This window comes from Pinus tabuliformis, chromosome 5_2 (genome assembly GCF_031772625.1).
Source record: "Pinus tabuliformis cultivar Carrire ecotype Pingquan chromosome 5_2, CPIR1, whole genome shotgun sequence".
In the NCBI taxonomy this organism is placed as follows: Eukaryota; Viridiplantae; Streptophyta; class Pinopsida; order Pinales; family Pinaceae; genus Pinus; species Pinus tabuliformis.
The window spans coordinates 694,209,253-694,227,929 of NC_142306.1; the positions used below are offsets into that span (position 1 = coordinate 694,209,253).

Here is an 18,677-nt window from a genome sequence, read left to right on the forward strand (position 1 = left end):
CTGCTTCTAATAATTTTATGTTTGATTGGATCCCACAGACAATAACCAAATTCTTTATCTGCATATCCCAAAAAATGCATTTCATAGATTTATCATCTAGCTTAGTTCTATTTTCTTTGGGAATATGTACAAATGCTTCACATCCAAAGATTTTCAAGTGAGAATAATTCAACTTCTTACCAATCCAAACTTCTTCATGGGTACTACCATCCAAGGTTGTAGTTGGAGATCTATTTATGAGGTAGAAAGCAGTCCTAACTACTTTAGCCCAAAAATTCTTCTTCAAACCAGAATTGGACAACATACTTCACACCTTTTCCATAATGGTGCGATTCATCCTTTCTGCGACACCATTATGTTGAGGAGTACCAGGAAAAGTCTTCTCATGCTTTATCCAAACCTATTACAATATTCCTTAAATGAATTTGAGCAATATTCTCCACCATTATCTGTTCTCAAACACTTGAGTGATTTGTTAGTCTCTCTTTTTTCAACAACATGGAATTTTTGAAATATTCCAAACACTTCACTTTTACTTTTCATAGGATATGCCCAAACCTTCCTAGATGCATCATCTATAAAACTTACAAAATATGATGCTCCTCCTAATGATTTGATGTTAATAGGCCCAAACACATCTTAGTGTACCAATTCTAACACATTTTTCTTTCTGTCATGGCCACTTCTAAGGAATGAAACCCTTCTTTGTCTACCATATATACAATGCTCACAAAGATCAAGATTGTAGGATTTCAAACTTGGCAATACAATTTTAACAACAAGGATTTTTAATCCCTTCTCGCTCATGTGACCTAAGCTCTTATGCCACAGATCTGCTGAATTTCCTTCTTGTGTGACAATGGCCAAATCTGATTTTCCTATCTAGGTCTTCAATATGTATAATGTCCCTGTCTTGGGTCCTTTGGCCATGACCAATGCTCCTTTGCTAATTTTCCAACCTCTTTTTCCAAAGCTTGTGGAATAGCCTTCATCATCCAGCCATCCCATAGAGATCAAACTCATGCACATTTCTGGTACATGCCTGACCTGTTTCAACAATATATCTTGTCCATCCTTCATCTTAATCTGGACATCTCCCACTCCAACAATACTACAAAAATGATTATTCCCCAAATGCACTCTACCATAATCACTAGGATTATATGCAACAAAACTATCTTTGCATGGGGTTACATGGTGAGATGCCCCAGAGTCAAGGATCCAATAAAAAATACTGCTAGATGTATATACACATGCATCCTCTACTGAAACAGTAAACAACACATCACCATCTGTGGCTACAACAGTAGTCTCACCTTAATTTTTGTTGGATGACTTGTGATTTGTACTGGATGATCTCTGATCCTTTTGTCCTTTCTTCCGGAATCGACATTCTTTCTTCATGTCTCCGGGTTTTCCACAATGAAAGTAGATGATCCTGCCTCTCATTGATTTTGATCGGCCTCTCGATCTTGATCGCCCTTGCCGGCCTCGATCCATTCTCCTAGCACAATCAGCTAGAGCTAGAGCTTCTCCTCCTTGCTTTTTTGCAATTGACTTGCATCACATTTCCTCATTCATTAAATTGCTGCTGACATCATCAAACTTCAGGGTCCCTACAGTTGCTAAAGTGCTCATAGCTACAATTAAATTTTCCCAAGTGTCTGGCATAGAACAGATTAGTAAAATGGCTCTAATTTGATAATCTAAAATGATTTTAACAGAGGCAAGATGATTAGTAATAATATTAAATGCATTCAAGTGCTCAGCAACTGAAGCACCCTCCTTCATCTTGAGGTTATAAAGCTTCTTCATTAAGAACACTCTGTTTGATGACGTGTTCTTCTCATATAGATCATGGAGCTTCTTCCATAATCCTTCTGCCGTCTTTTCTTCGGACACATTGGAATACACATTCTTTGCTAGATATTGGCGAATTGTTGCAATCGCCTTTCTATCTAGCTTATTCCACTCTTCATCTGTCATCAATGAGGGTTTCTTTGTTGTTCCCTCAATCAACAAACATTGATCTTTTAAAATTAGTATATCCTCCATCTGTGATTTCCATAGGGAAAAATTAGCCCTGCTCAACTTCTACATATCTATAATTGTTGTCTCCATTTTCAATAATATTTATGCCCCAAAAAACAAAAACTCCAATAAAACTTTAATTATTACAACTTTTGCCAAAATCAATCTCCTTCTAACTCTTTTTTTTTTCTCTTGCCACTTAAAAAAAACATGTTTACTCCTTTAAAACAAGCAATAAACCTCCTTTTTTTAATAAACAATAGTTTTATGTTTTAAAAAAACATAAAATCCAACATTAAACATGTGTGAAATCATAATAATAAATTAAAAAAAAAATACTTTTCACTCAAGTTCACACATACATGCATAGCACTTTAAAAAGAACATAAAGTCTTCACACTTCATATATAAGTGGCTAGGTTGATTTGAAAAATAGAGTCACCTATACGTGGAAACTTGATGTAAACAAAACTTACGAACTCCATGGTTTCAACTCTGAACTCCACGGATCTCCACGTTTCAACTCCAGTGACACGTTTCAACATAGGTCCATGGCCTCGTTTTTCTTGCAGAGACTGTGTTTTAGTTTCCACATTCCTGGACGTGGGTCTTCACTCTCTTCTTCTCAATAATCAATCTTTCTGTTGTATTAATGTCACACTCTCCTGCATCAAGGCCTTCCACCACCGCTCTGCTACTCTTTCTCCATAGAAAAAGATCACTTGCTTCACACAACATTGTTTTTTCCACAGAATTACAGGACCACGAGTTTCTTGCAGAGTTTGGGGTACGGAGTTGTCTGCTTACGGGCTCTGATATAGTTGTTAGAGAAGAAGCACAGGAGAAATTAAATGATTCCGGCAATAGACAAAAGCATCACAGAAAATGGAGCAAGATAACATGATTACTCAGTCGGAAACAACAGAATAGATAAAACAATCACTAGAGAACAAAAATCACTTAACATTACATAACAGGCCTGGGCCTTGGCTTTCCATCCTTGGCCAGAGAAATTACAAATATATAGAGGTGGAAGGAGGATCTAGAATCCTGCATGTGATTCAAATGATGATCTAGAAGATAATGGCAGTGTGGCGATGACGGCTAGGCCGACGGATTGTCGGGGAGTTGACACCAGCATTTGCACAGTTCAAGTCGATTTGGCTTCACACTTAACATTATCTACCATAGAAAGGTTAAAAAAAATAACTCTGTAGCCTTCTCTTCTAATGTCTCTCTTTTTCCCGTGTTTTCTGCTTGAATAATTTGTTGCCATTTCACCCCCTTTAAAAATATCTACCCTAGGAAGGTTAAAAAAAATATTTTCGTTGTCTCCTTTGGCTGCTCATATGATGTCTTTCTCTTTGCGCGTGTTTTTTTCCTATAGAATTTGCTACCATTTCAATCATTAAGAGGTCGTTTGGCAAGATTGTTTCCTCCTCCATCTCTTCTAGGGAAGCAAAGGTATTTTTACCAAGAAGGTATTGATTAGATCTACCACTTTTGGTTAATTTGTTCTATTTTGTTTGAACCACTTAGATCAAAACAAAACCACCATTTCAAATGAACAATTAACAGGAAAATGATCTACCAAAATTTAACATCTCTCTAAGAAAGTCAGTGAGATACAACATTAGGTATTCCTATGAAATGAATCAATGATGTTTGAATTCGGCGGTGTTGTGTGGAGAAAGGACCAGGGAGCAAGAACTATTTCAAACTAAAATTTAAATTTCACCAAAAATATTTTGGCATCCTTGTTTGGGAAAACACAGTTCTACGTCATTTCACTGGCATGCTTAGTCCATGTAACATGAAAAGATTACAAAATAAATAAAAGAAAAGAAAAATCCCATCAACAATGAATGTATAGAGAAAGGATTCATAACTACTTTTCAAAAATAAAAGAAATAAAAATTAATTCCCATCGACAACAACTGTATAGAGAATGTCATCAAAACTACTTAAACAAATTAAGAACACATCCTTTCAAACTTTACCCATGTATTGACAGAGTGAATTGTGTGGGCATATTAACTAATCCAAACATATATTGAAACAATTTATTTGATTGATTACTTGATTGATTTTCTTTGCCCAAACATCTTGCAAATTAAGAAAAATACTTATTTACCATTATTTTGCTTAGCATTTTTAATTATCCCATACTTTGGTAGAATTCAGAAACAGATATTTTGCAAGGTTATGTATTGAAAACCTGGAACGGGTTGGTCTAACAATATTCATCTAATGTATAAAGTTGTGAATATTGAACATCTATTGCTCAAAATGTGTAACGGGTTTACATTGTCAATGTGCATCATTCTTTTTTGAAAGTTTTAGTCTCAAATTTTTGTTTTGCAAGGTTATGTATTGAAAACCTGGAACAAGCTGGCCTAACAATATTCATCTAATATATAAAGTTGTCAATATTGAACATCTATTGCTCAAAATGTGTAACGATTTACATTGTCAATGTGCATCATTCGTTTTTGAAAGTTTTGGTCTCAAATTTTTGTTTTGTCCCCTCATCCAACAACAGTCTGTGTTATACGTTGCAACAGTGATGTTAATAACTTTCTTGATTCAACCACATTTTATATCATGGTATTACACTCAATGAATCTATTTGATTCAATATTTTTCTTCTTAATATTTTCTCAATTATCCATGAATGCAGTGCCACCGTGTTTAAAACAAACATAAATATAACTTTTATAGTTTTCAATTGGGGTGTGGGTAATAGTTAGTTTTAATTAAAGCTGGTATCTAATGCATAGATTTTCATATTAAAAAGTTGATCTTGCTTCGTTAGAAAATGCAAAACATATGGCATACATGTCTACAAATGCCTTTTCTCATATAACTTTTCCAAATTAATAAACCTATCTGCCTCTCTTTACAACTTTGTGGCAATTGCTAGTTACTAGATTCTGAGAAGAATTTTTTTTATGAATTAGACTATGCTTGTAATATTTTACATTAAATTTTTATTAGACAAATCAGTTTTTCTTAATTAAGCAATGCTCATAGCTTTTTTTATATCCACATATTATTGAACAATTCAGCAGCAACCAAAAACACTGGATAATAAAAACATTCAATACTATTTTCCTAATAAAAAATACCAATTTTACACCTAATACTCAAATACTTTATCCATTATACTTTTATTATCTTTTGCTTTATGAGGCAAAGATTCACTACTATGTAACTTATTCTTATTGTCTATATAGTCCTAATATTATTATTATTCCTCTGCCGTTATTTAATCTTATGCTTATTGTAATAGATGCAAAGTGAGTGATACAGATCTTTGACTGATTACACCTTTGGAAACCTGACGGGCAATCAGAGACCGATTACTCACAAAAAGTAATTTTCAAGTTTCTTATTAACAGAAATCGTGCAGCATGTCCAGACAGACAAAAAGAAATGGCCGTGGTCTGACGGGACTGCTTCTTCTTTCTTCTTTTTTTTTTTTTTTTTTGTCTAAATGGTCTGTCTTTAAAGATTAAATTCTAGTAATATTTTGATAAATGTCAGTAAGATTTTTGTAAATTTAAGTTAAAATTGTTAAATTTCAAAATTTATAATAAGCCAGATCTCATATTTGGATAAATTTTGGTAAGATTTTTGTAAATCTAAATTAAAATTGTTAAATTTCAAAATTTATAATAAGCCGAATTTTTAATAATGCTTAATCTATTATTTTTTTAAAAACATAATTTAAACAAATTTCTACAAAATTTGTTAAATTTTTTTTAACCAAATTCCAGTGACCAGGCAATTCCTCCACGGTAAACTTGTCCAAAGCCGTACATGTAAAGAGGCCTAAGTTCTCTGACAACTTTAATTTGATTAATAAATTCTTGACTTCTTGTGCTTACCCATTTAGAAGAAAAAACAAAAAGATTATAGGGGAGGGACGCCATTACCTGTGCGCCCTCCCCTCCACCTGGCGGACGGGCACGTTGCAGGCACGTGGCCTCGTACGACACCACGCCAACTCAATCCGCCACCTGTTGCCGAACGTGTCAAGGGTTTAGGGTTTATTAAACGAGCATGGAGGGGCTCATTTCCGCCTTTACCGCGCGATGTATGCTCCGACTGTGGGTTTTCTGTTCGGGTCTGGTGGTTGTTCGAAGCCCTCCGCCGATGATGGCGCGGGAGGGCTCCATTACCTGTGCATGAGGTCCGCCATTGTTGAGCTCCTGTCCGCCCATTGCTGTTCAGCCAGGACCGCCGGTGGTTTAGGGTGGTCCGCCATTGTTGAGCTCATGTCCGCCAATCGCTGTTCAGCCAGGACCGTCGGTGGTTTAGGGTGGTCCGCCATTGTTGAGCTCATGTCCGCCAATTGCTGTTCAGCCAGGACCGTCGGTGGTTTAATTCGTGCTATTTGCTGTTTGGGGAGGAGCCAGTACCAATTTACAGGTAACTGCAAATTTCGGTGGTATTTGACTGGTTTTTTGGGTTTTTTTCTTCTGCATTTGCTCATTTGTTAATTTTTTCCAATTGTTGCAGGTGTGGCAGGTCCGGCGAGCACTGGAGAAGGTCCGCCGAATGTGTGGCGAGCTCTGGACTGATGGCTTCTATCCGGTAGGATTTTTATCCTACCAGCCATTTTCTGAAGTGTTTTTCAACACCTCTCACCGTGTGTTTCTCAACACCTCACCTCGCTTATTGGAAGTTTTGTTGTAGCTTTTCGGTGTTAAGGTCTTGTGCTTTTTTCGGTGTTAAGGTCTTGTGCTTTTTTCTGATATAATGGTAGCCCTCTGGTTTTGTTGAATGTATAATTTATTAGCTGCTTTGTTGAAGGGTTTAGGGTTTTGGATTCTAATGGCAGCTTGGTTTTTCTGATATAATGGTAGCCCTCTGGTTTTGTTGAATGTATAATTTATTAGCTGCTTTGTTGAAGGGTTTAGGGTTTTGGATTCTAATGGCAGCTTGGTTTTGGTTGCCATCTCCAAAGCTTGCAGCTAGTGTGAGACTCGGAACATACGGAAATGATGTTGTAGCTTTTCGGTGTTAAGGTCTTGTGCTTTTTTCTGATATAATGGTTTTCTGATATAATGGTAGCCCTCTGGTTTTGTTGAAGGTATAATTTATTAGCTGCTTTGTTGAAGGGTTTAGGGTTTTGGATTCTCATGTGTATATTTCTTAATAGGAATTGTAAATGCTCTTCCGAGGCCAAGATATGCTATTTTTACTACACCTCTTCGCGTATCCACCAGGAGATTGTGAGGCTTCAGGTCCCTGCCATATTATAGGCTGCCTTTCAATATTGGAGCATGAACAGAGAATGTTTCAACTGCCTTTCGAGCTTCTGTACCATTCCATATAATTTAGGCATACTTCATGAATTGTAAGACTCCTAAGCCGGTGGTGTTCTAAGTTGTTTGCTTGTAGGAAGTTTGTCAGACTGTCTTAAGGTGGCTAAGCTGTTTCTAGGGTTCTACTGCGTCTAGTCTTGTTCTGAGGGTTTGAAGGGAGTTATACAGATAAGATGGTATGCGGATTCCTTCCTAAGCAGGTATTGGAATTGAACCACTAGTTCTTTGATATCATGATTTGAACAAGGTTACTGCTACTAATTTGAATACATCTTATATGTGTTAACACTATCATACCTAAGCTTTGAACAGTGTTAATTGAGTACCCCACTAGTTCTGTCCAATAATGATTGCTGTTGTATTTTATTCTTATCGCTAGTTCTGTCCAATAAAGATTGTTGTGGTATTTTGTTTGTATCGCTAGATGGAAAGTATCTCCAACAACAAGTAGCTCTAACATTGTTTCTCTTACATTTACTCTACTAGGAGTTGAATAGGGATAAAGTCTACAGAAATATCAAAGACTTTGGAGGAGTTGCCCAAGGCCATAACGCAATACAAGAATTGAATTGATGTTTATATGGAACCATAAAGTAATAAATAGTGGGTAAAGTTACACTATCATTACATGGATCTTCTTGAAGCGTGGTTGAGCTTACGAGTAGTCTAACTTATGACTACTAGATTGTTTCACTTTCTTATATTCTTTTTTCACAATATTTTGGGACCTTAACGCATGCTCTAGGATGTTTTCTTTTTGTTTTTCCACCTTATGTTTTCTATGAGATGTAAGGTTGTTTGCTTGTAGGAAGTTTGTCAGACTGTCTTAAGGTGGCTAAGCTGTTTCTAGGGTTCTACTGCGTCTAGTCTTGTTCTGAGGGTTTGAAGGGAGTTATACAGATAAGAAGGTATGCGGATTCCTTCCTAAGCAGGTATTGTAAGGATTCAAGGTCTAGTGTTTCATTCCAAAGATCTAGCTTCCTCAGTCCTTCTAAGCTAATGTCTCAGACCATCTTCAGATTGTCTCTGTCCTTCTTCGGAATGTTGGTTTGCTTCTTGAAGGATACTAGAGCCTATGGTGTAAGCAGCTTACGTATTATTCATATATTATGATAGCTTGTTTCTCTGTATTGGTTACTAGTAATCACAATGCATAACCTTATGGACAGTGTTCACATAATCTACATGCCTTAATTACGATAAGCTCTTGTTCCTGTATTAGTATAGCTTGATTACAGTGATATCATAACTCTTACATATTACTGATATAAGCTCAATGTAAGGATATGGAATATGAAGCGTATAGTCTAATCACTTACACGGGATCAATTGATGTACCATATATAATTGACTAAGCTTAAACTCCATATTAGTAGAAGCTGTAATACATTTATACCTATAACTATTTCACACATATGGCTCTGATTCCCATTGAATTGATTACAATGAGTACTCTTATTCAAGCATTGTGTTAGCTTCTCACTTCCATGGGACTAATCTGATGAATACCGATATAGTGCTTGCAGTAGTTTGGGTTAGGTTCCTAAAGACTATCTCCCATGTTTGCCTATGCCATTCAATTTTGTCTATCACATGCATTTTGTTCGTTTCCTTGGAAAAATACTTAGCTCAATTATTTTAGAACTATATATGACTACATATTTGATTATATTAAAATCAGATTTGTTGGATTTATTTACTTATTTATGGTTGAGAATTTATTTGCAGCTCTGTGTCTTATTATCTCAGTGTTTCAGGTTTTCTTCAACAAATTTAAATAATAATTACTTCAAAAATGAAGAAAATGACTTCAAAGAGTCCAGTAGTTCCAATTGTAACTCTTTATGATCTTTGTGGAGTAAATATGTTGTGTAGGCTTTAAGTTTAGTTCAGTTTTGGTTTTGAGCTATTGTTGTGTATTGACTTCTTTCTGTATTCAATAGAAGATGGATGTGTTTGAGAGTTGGGATATTTTACAGAAGTATGTGCTTGTAGGTAAGCTTACTTAGATCTAGGTTATTCTTTCAAAGTTGAAAAACTGCTTACAGTGGCCTGCTTTCTATGATACTTGTTGACTGCAATGAATAATTAGATCTAAAGCATATTGCTACGGTGACTGCATAAATACCATAAGACAATAATAATAAGCCCAAGACCACTGCACATTGACCATAAGAGACTAATAAAGTCATATGTTTTTCTGTTGGTGACTTTCCAAGTGTTTATCTAAGGTCTGGTATATGTTTTCTGATATCTGAAATATGCTTTTCGAGATCTGGTGTACTTGTTTTAGTAAGAAGAAATCAATTTGCTAAGGTTTAATATCCATAAGAAATCACTTATCAGTGTTGGGAGCATCATTTTGAAGCTAATGGTGAAGTATTAAGTGATTTATTTTGTGAAATATAGTTCATCTTTGCAGTGGAAAAAGATGCCCCAAGACATAATATGAATTGACATAACAATTTCAAAAGGGAAATAAGTATCTAAGTTATCATTGTAGTGTCTTTTGTGGACTGATATCATTTGTGCTTAACTCGCAAATAAAACTACTTTACAACCAACCAAGCTGCTGTTGGCTTTTCAATGTAGTGAATGCATAGCACCATAATGTTGTTAGTGTTTCAAAGCAATAAAACAACCTAGGTTGTAAGCCAGAATGTTTTTGTGACAAGAAAAAGACACAATCCATCCAAAATCCACATCATAATGTGGTTACAAACAAAAACATATGACACCCCTATTCTTTATGGCCCTGAGAATCTTGAGTGCCAAAACTCCCCGAGTTACCTTCTTGAGCCAAGTAGGTTGGCCTACCTGTCAAGGGTTGATTAGGAAATGGTTGATTGCTGCCATATGATTGACTCCAATTTGCAGCTTCCAACCATGGAGGTATTGAGTACCCATACCTCACATTTGCACTACTGGTCCCTGCATTAAGTGGAGGTGTGTAATGAGCATACATAGAATTGGCACCAACTCTGGTAGGAATAAGGCAAGTGGGTAAACCCTCAGTAGTATAGTGAGGCACTTGAATGTTTATGAGATCTTGGAATAATGGTGTATTATCTGCAATGGAGTCCAATGAGTTTGAAATAATTCTGGTTTCATTAGCTATTCTTGTATCATTGTCAACCATATTGATCATCCCTTGTTCCTTTTCAAGCATTTGTTGTGCCTTTCGTTTTTCCTTTTCCTGTCTTGCCATTTGCTTTTGTTGGTCCTTAATTTGCCTTGCTTTATCTCTTTCAATCTTTTCATCTGCTCGATGTTGTGCGGCAACAATCCTTGCTGCCTTCTTCTCCTTGACTAGATCCTTCTTTTTCTGTTTTAATTCTTGCATTTCAAATTTCTTTTTTTCAGACTCAACTAACAGGGTTATATAGTCCTCTGAGGTGAGTAACTGTGAGCTTCGGCCCAGACGAAGACTACCTGGTGCACCTTGCTTTTTTTTCATTGATACTCTCTGTACTGGTAGCTTTAGGAATTGTCCAAGTGTCTTCTCCACCCCTCCCACCTGCATGTCATTGCTTGGTACTTCCCTTCCAGTTTCTGTTGGAACTGATTGAACTATATCATTATCTTCATTTGATGCCTCATTATGTCCTTCATCTTCTTCCATTGATATATTGTCCACAAAAAAATGAACAATTTCACTGTTCAATTCTGCTGGTTGTGAGGGCATGTTCATGCTTTCTTCATTGGTTGCTGAGACACTATGTGCATTCATATTGATCATTGCTTCTGCTAGCCATGAAGGTGGGGTTACTTGGCTTGGCAATGTCAATTGGTCATTGTCAACTGCATGTTCAACAATAACATTAACAATATCAACAACAGGAATTTCATGTTCTTGAGTTGGTGGAACAATCTCCATGTTACTGCGAATTTGTTCATTGTTATATTGTGTTTCACATACAGTTTCATCATCTTCAGCATATAAGTGTCCTTGAGACAAGGAAATCATATTACCAGCTGCAACAACATCATCTTGGTCATCTACTTCTTGCACTTCAACACCTGTTTGGGCATTCCCTTCTTCCTGACCATCCACATGAAACGCTTGGCTACAACCAGTATCATGCATGAGAGCATCATAGTTCAGTGGCCAGATTCCTGTCCTCCTAAAGCCAGCCTTGATATTTGATGGTGTCAAAGCCCTTTTAAAAGCTTTACTTGCAAGCTCTGCTAGCTCAAATCTTTTCACCTCAACCCCTGGATTCTTTGCCATCCATGCAGCACGCTCCGACCTGAAATAGTTCTTGAAAGGGCCAAACACACTAACATCAAGGGGTTGCAGTCTATGAGTGGTATGAGCTGGCAATGTCAATAGGTCGATGCCTAAATTGTTTGCTTCCTCAATTGTTTGTACAGCCATGTGGCTCCCATGGCCATCTAATATCAAAAGGTGTCTGTTATTAGGCGAGACGCCACCTGGTACCGATGCAGCAAAGTGAAAAAGCCAACTTAGAAACAGTTCTTTAGTCATCCATGCATGGGGATGTGCAGCCATGCATGCACCTGGTTCGCAGTTCTGTATATAGTTTTTCAGTTGATTTTTACCTTTGAATAGATAAAATCCTGGGATTGAAGTACCAATTGCATTAACACAACATAAAATAGTTATCCACTCCCTGCTCTTGGGCAAAATCTTTGGCACATTTCGGCTCCCTCTCTTGGCAATTACCCGCATGCCACAATTCCTCCCTGCCTGTAAACCTGTTTCATCACAGTTCCATATATGGTCTGCTCCATAAGAATGTTTATCATAAGCACTAGAAAGTGTGTCATAGAATTTTTGCACAACTGTAGGGCGCAAATTTAATGCTCTGTCTCTGTCAAGGCCCTCAGCAGTACGCAATACAAGTTCTGGATGCCTTTTTTTAAACCCAAACCACCATGATTTACCAGGAAACCCATCTTTGAATGGGTTTGGCCTCCCTTGACAGATTTGAGCAACTGTTGATTTGAGTTGTATCAACTCTAGCCCATGTCCCAGTTGGGCCATCTCTTTACACCACTCAACCACCTCGGCCTCCTCATCCTCAGTCATAACTGTAAGAGGCCCTCTACGTTTTGTATGAGTCAGTCCATTTATCCAATAATGTATTGATGAGGGAGGAATACCATGTTTTTTTGCAGATGCCCGAACTGAGTATCCATTAAACTCTATGTCGTCAATTGCAACTAACATTTGTTCTTTTGTCCATCCTCTTATAGCACTGATTTTTTTAGTTGAGCTTGCCCCTTGGACTGTTGTTGATGGTGGTTCTGTGGCTGATGGTGTGTTAACATCAGCAGCTATCACATGGTCATCTTCAACAATGTTCCCTGGTGCATTGCTGGCATCGACATCAGCTGGCCTGTCATCATCGGACGATGTGCATCGCAGCTGCGCACCCCTTGTCACTCTCCTGCCACTTCTCCTTGTACGAGCAGAGTAACTTCCTTTTGCCATAGATGCAACAACCTATAAAATTATTGCATGCATTTAGACATTAGAATATATGTTAAATTATGCTTTATTACTTCTGCAAAAATTATCCCTATGAAGCTGATGATCGAATAATTCCTGTAAGCTAACCTTCAATTCCTGTAAGGTAAGCAACAAATAAGGTCAACAAATAAGGTCAAAACAAGATTTTTACGATGGAGGTAAACTTGTGCTTTTATTTACATTATTGGGACATGTCTTCCTCTGCTTCGCATATCTGGTTACAAAAACTTAGAAATGCTTCCCACTTGACTGATATGGAATTTGTGAGTTTGATTTTAGTTTTTCATGTAATGTCTAAATGAGTCTTTTTCTCTATCTTTACATAATTTCAAAAGAGTTGAAATTATTGCTTCAGTGCTTCCTGTAAGGTAAGCAACAAATAAGGTCAACAAATAAGGTCAAAACAAGATTTTTACGATGGAGGTAAACTTGTGCTTTTATTTACATTATTGGGACATGTCTTCCTTTGCTTCGCATATCTGGTTACAAAAACTTAGAAATGCTTCCCACTTGACTGATATGGAATTTGTGAGTTTGATTTTAGTTTTTCATGTAATGTCTAAATGAGTCTTTTTCTCTATCTTTACATAATTTCAAAAGAGTTGAAATTATTGCTTCAGTGCTTAGTATTTTATTGGTGTTTACCATGCTTACTGGAAATTTGAATCGTTGAAATTATTGCTTCAGTGCTTAGTATTTTATTGGTGTTTACCATGCTTACTGGAAATTTGGATTCAGTGCCCTGTTTTGATTGTTTCCTTTACAGTTACTCTGTCTCTTCTTTCAATTAATTTGTCCTTAGGCTTTTTGAAACAAATGGCTTGCATCTCCTCATATTACTTCACCGATAGTTCACTAAAATCCTATTTAGTTTGTTCCATGTGCTTGTTGCATGAGCAAAAATAAGCGCGACCTTTGTAAAATGTGACTGAACTTAAAATTCGGCTGAGAGGTCTCACTTTTCATTATATTTTGATATATTTGTGAAATTTTCTCTCGTAATCATGTAAGTTCACGGGTTTCTTCAGTATCTGTTTTTCCTGGTATACCACTTAAGCGCGACCATTGTAAAATGTAACTGAACTTAAACTAGTATTTCTGAAATTGGCACCTTTAAAGTTTTGAGTTTTGCAGCTATGGCTTAATAGCGAGCTGGATTACTAATGTAGCCCAAGTATTTTTAAACTTAAAAACACCTGTTTTATTAAGCAGACTTAAAAATAACCCACAGTCGGAGCATACATCGCGCGGTAAAGGCGGAAATGAGCCCCTCCATGGTCGTTAAATAAACACTAAACCCTTGACACGTTCCTTAACAGGTGGCGGATTGAGTTGGCGTGGTGTCGTACGAGGCCACGTGCCTGCAACGTGCTTGTCCGCCAGGTGGAGGGGAGGGCGCACAGGTAATGGCGTCCCTCCCATAGCCCAAGTATTTTTAAACTTAAAAACACCTGTTTTATTAAGCAGACTTAAAATCTAATAGCATCTTGTCCTCTTATTTGATTTGCTGTCTTTCTGAGCAATATGTTTGATAGCTTACTGCACTAATTTGTTTGTAATCCTAGAAAAAATGATCTATAAACTCTGTATAAAAAAGGTTAATTGTAACTGTATAGGTTAACTGTCACCACCCTATGGACAGAACTGTAATGTAAGAAATCTGATAAATGAATGGACAGAACTGTAATGTAAGAAATCTGATAAATGAAAACAATGAAAACAGAACTGTAACAGAACTGTAATGTAAGAAAAATCTGATAAATGAAAACAGAACTGTAAGAAGATATAACTAACTTGAATATATTGGCCACTGTTTTGTGATGTTGTCTTCAAGTTTGCTGAATAGTTTGAAAGCATAAGATGCAACTTCAACAGTGGGTGGATTTGTTTTATAGTTTTGGGGACTTGATTTTAATTGGTGGACATGGATGCACATGGATTGCAATGGCTTCATTTTGAATGTGTGGTATGGATTTAATTTGCTGTGATCTAATGGTTGGGAATTGTTTATTTGTTGATCCATGTGCTTTGATTTGTTTTAATGAGAAATACAATGAGTTGGGTGTCATTTATTGCAGTTATTGGGTCTGGGTGTCATTTATTGAACAAAGTGGATTTAATTGTTATTGGGTTGGGTGTCATTTATTGAACATAGGGTGCTTAGTTGTTGAACAACACAGCAGTTATGGCTGACATACATTCCTTTTGTTATGTGCAGGTAGGCATATTTATTTGGGATGCAAAGTTGGAGTTCTCATGAGTGGGGGTTGAAGTGACTGCTGTTTTGTACTTCTGGAATAGACCAGTTTGGAAGCCTTTATGGCTCTAGCTGTTTTCTACTTGGGTCAATATGTTTTGCAATATTAAGTAGTAAAATACTATTTATGGACAGTTGTGGGCCCAGTCAATGTATGGGTGATTTTTGGACATAATTTAAAACTTATTTATACATAATGTTATTTATTTCTGTTTAAAATTTGGTTTCACAAGTCTTAATCACTGGTGGTTTGGTGGGACCAGTATTATATCAACTACTGGTCCCTGCACAAGAATAGGAATCCCTCCCCTATATCACTAGAGAAAATGGAAGAACTGTCAATAAACAAACATCTCATACAGCTACAACTACAATCTTTGAACCCATTCTTTAAAGTATCCTACCGTTTCTTTGGTGTCCGTTTTAGGATCCAAACTAAACCAAACGGCTGGCCATTCTTAAATTCCCCTGCTCATTTTCGAATTCAAAATGGTGACCTCCATGCCTGTGATCGTAGGATATAACAGAAATGGCGGCCAACAGTACAGATGATGCCATCAGCTGCAAATCCTCGTGCTTCAAGTTTTTATTGTACCTTTTTTGAGTGATAAAGAGCCTGTACGATGCATAGCCATGATACAATTGACTTTCTGATATCTAAAATATCTTTGTTACCTTTGAATACTAAGTCGCCATCATTTGGGGCTTAGTTTGTTGAATAAGCCTGGAGTTCATCCGGTGCGTTTGAGAAAGTAGAAAGAAAGACAGAAAATATTCTGCAGTACACTCCAATTGAATCATCTTACAATTTATAAAAAATTATGTACCCAAAAAGGCCAAATCTTCAGGAATAAAATCTCTTTTGTAAGATGAATTCCAATCAAGTTATAACAATTTGTGTGTCCAAAAAAGCCAAAATTTCAAGAATAAACTCTCTTTTGTCAGATGAACTTCCAACCAAGTTTTCTTTTGTGTTTTGTCAGATATGCTGCCAACGGTATCTGTTGACATTAACGACAACTAGCATCAGTGCCAAGCATCAAGCATAAAGAACATGTATCTTACTAAATATTCCTTGAATTTTCCCTGGTTTCTTCCTTCTTAACCTGCCATTACTCTCCTGAATATGCCTTGGATTTGCACCTGGCTGTATTTCTTTTCACCGTATCGTTAGAATTTGCATAACATTCCCTCTCCTTTTTGGGTTGAATATTTTGTGAGTTTGCATCTGTCTCTTTTGGGTGATACAAAGCCACAATAAACTGAAACCCTAAACAATCCCTCAACTTCAAACAGATAATCAAGGCTGGCTACAGATACATTTAGTATGATATATTTTATTAAAAAAATAATGAAAACATATGAATTACACCTTACCATTCCCCTGATTCATTGGGGAACACCCCTCTTCCACAGTTCTTGGAAGAGAAAGCAACAGAGATGTCTCTGTATACGAAGTTGTTGCAATGTCCAAGAAGTAGAGGGTGAAAATCATGATACAACAACACAGAAACATGGGAATGGGGCCGAACGTCCAGAGAAAAAGAGGGAAGGAAAAGTAGAAAGCTCTGAGCCCCAAAGACCAAAAATAGCTCGCTCTATTCAACGCTTGGCTCACATAGCCTTGCGAGTGCCCTTGCCCATGTTTGCCAGCGGGCACATTTATGAGAAAGCTGACATGGCTATAGTACCTAACGGACTGAACACTGAACAGAAATGCTATCAGAAAACAAACAAGAATGGCGAAATACTTGACAGAATACCCCATTCTGCTGTCATCTCCGTATATAATAGCAGCGGCCGCGCCCCCCGATCCAGAGCTGCCGACCAGTATGCCGATGAGGGAACTGAGAGTGATGGCCGTGGATGCAAGAAGAGTGGAGGCCATTATGTTGTTCCGCAGGGTTTGAACTGCCAGCACACCGTTCTTGATTCCATCCTGCAAAAAACAAATAAAAATTCAAGAACCAATTATTTAGTCTCGTAATCCAATCCAGTGAGGAGGGAATATGAGGGAATTGACTTACCGCCATCATTGTATCGAGCCAGATTTCTCTGTTGAGGGCATTGAGTCCGATCACAGTGGTTGTGGGATGGCGTTTTATTCTGTATAGAAGCCATGCATGGTAGCTGCTCAACAAAAGAAGCCCTGCAGGGACCAGAGCGAAATCCAAATCGTATTTTTCGAAACCCATTTTCTGATTTAAAGATGGAAATGGTTCAATCTCAATCCCAAAAGCTCCAGCAGAAATTGATGTCCGGGCTGGAATTTGGAAACCTGAACGCCGAAGAAAAAGTTAAATGAAGCAGTTGCGGCAGAGTTTCATTTGAGCAAAATGATCAGAACCAGCGAAGCATTTCACAGCTCACAAGTGAAGTCCCGCCATGAACGCCGACATGGTGGGTAAAAAGTTGAGGGAATTGGCGGGCCTGGCCCCATACGTAAAGGATCCATACCACCGATCGACCATTAATATGTATGTATCCATTTCCTTAAATGTCAACGACATGCGTTCAATGCTATAAAGGGGTGCATTCAATCTCATCAATGTCAAGTTTCACTTTGATAAATTTTGGGTGATTTTTGAAATATATAAATGAATTGTGTTTAAATAAACTCCATCGGGAGGAGAGAAGATATATAATATATATATACCTTTTTCAGCGGACAGAACGTCGACGATTTCGCCAAGAAGCAATTACAGACACTGCCGCAAGGGCCATAAACCCCACCCAAAGTCGGAACTTGAATTGAATTCCAAAAATCTGATTAACTCTCTTAAACTCAAAAGAAAAAATCATATTCATCACCTTTTGATCCATGTATCTCCTCTCTTTGCAATAATTTCATAAATTTTTTACTCTACTCCACATAGCTTCCAAACAATCTTTTCAAGTTTCTTTATGTTTTCTGCTTTGTGTGACACATCATCCAATTCAAATATTTTTAAACCTATCGTTAATTAAAATAATAGTTTTAAATCAAAATTTAAAGTAACTTTCCACATTATCTTATTGAGATATGTTTACCTTCCCCTCATTTCTACAAATGTTTTTTTTGGCTAATCTCTGATCAATAAAAGCGATGCATAATTAAATAAAAGAACTCTGAAGTGCATTTTATAATCTAAGTATCAGACTTTTTGGCAAATCTATTTTTCTAATAGGTAGTTATTATACTATAATAACATCCACCAGTGTGATCAATTGGCATTCAATGTCGTTATTGTCTTTTTTGTTGAGATTTTTTTACGTCGTTATTGTCTTTTTTTTGTTGAGATTTTTTTTTTTAATAAATCCCTCACCCTCTGTCCAATGCGCTGAGGTATTCGATTTTACTTCTTCACCTTCTCCCTCTGCCTATTTGAATGTGTGGGTCATTCAATTTTCTCATCATTATCCTCTCTCTTGGTGGGTGAGTGGTTCATCCATCACCCTTTCCCTATGCATGAAGGCCAGTAAAGTTCATATTTTTTAAAATTCCATGTTTTTTTAGGACTCTAGAACTTTCCCACCAATAAGCATGTCCTAAGCATCACACCAACAATACATATATAGT

The 18,677-nt window shown here is 37.0% G+C and overlaps 1 protein-coding gene across 1 annotated transcript; it reads right to left on the reverse strand.

Moving 5' to 3' along the window:
• Nucleotides 1–16,484: 16,484 nt before the first annotated feature.
• On the reverse strand, nucleotides 16,485–17,415 carry LOC149161023 (uncharacterized). The gene is made up of 2 exons (XM_089434757.1): nucleotides 17,146–17,415; nucleotides 16,485–17,057 (listed from the first exon to the last, which is right to left on the reverse strand). The coding sequence occupies exons 1-2, from the start codon at nucleotides 17,311–17,313 to the stop codon at nucleotides 16,485–16,487; spliced, it is 741 nt and encodes a 246-aa protein (XP_089290883.1). The 5' UTR covers nucleotides 17,314–17,415.
• Nucleotides 17,416–18,677: the final 1,262 nt, after the last annotated feature.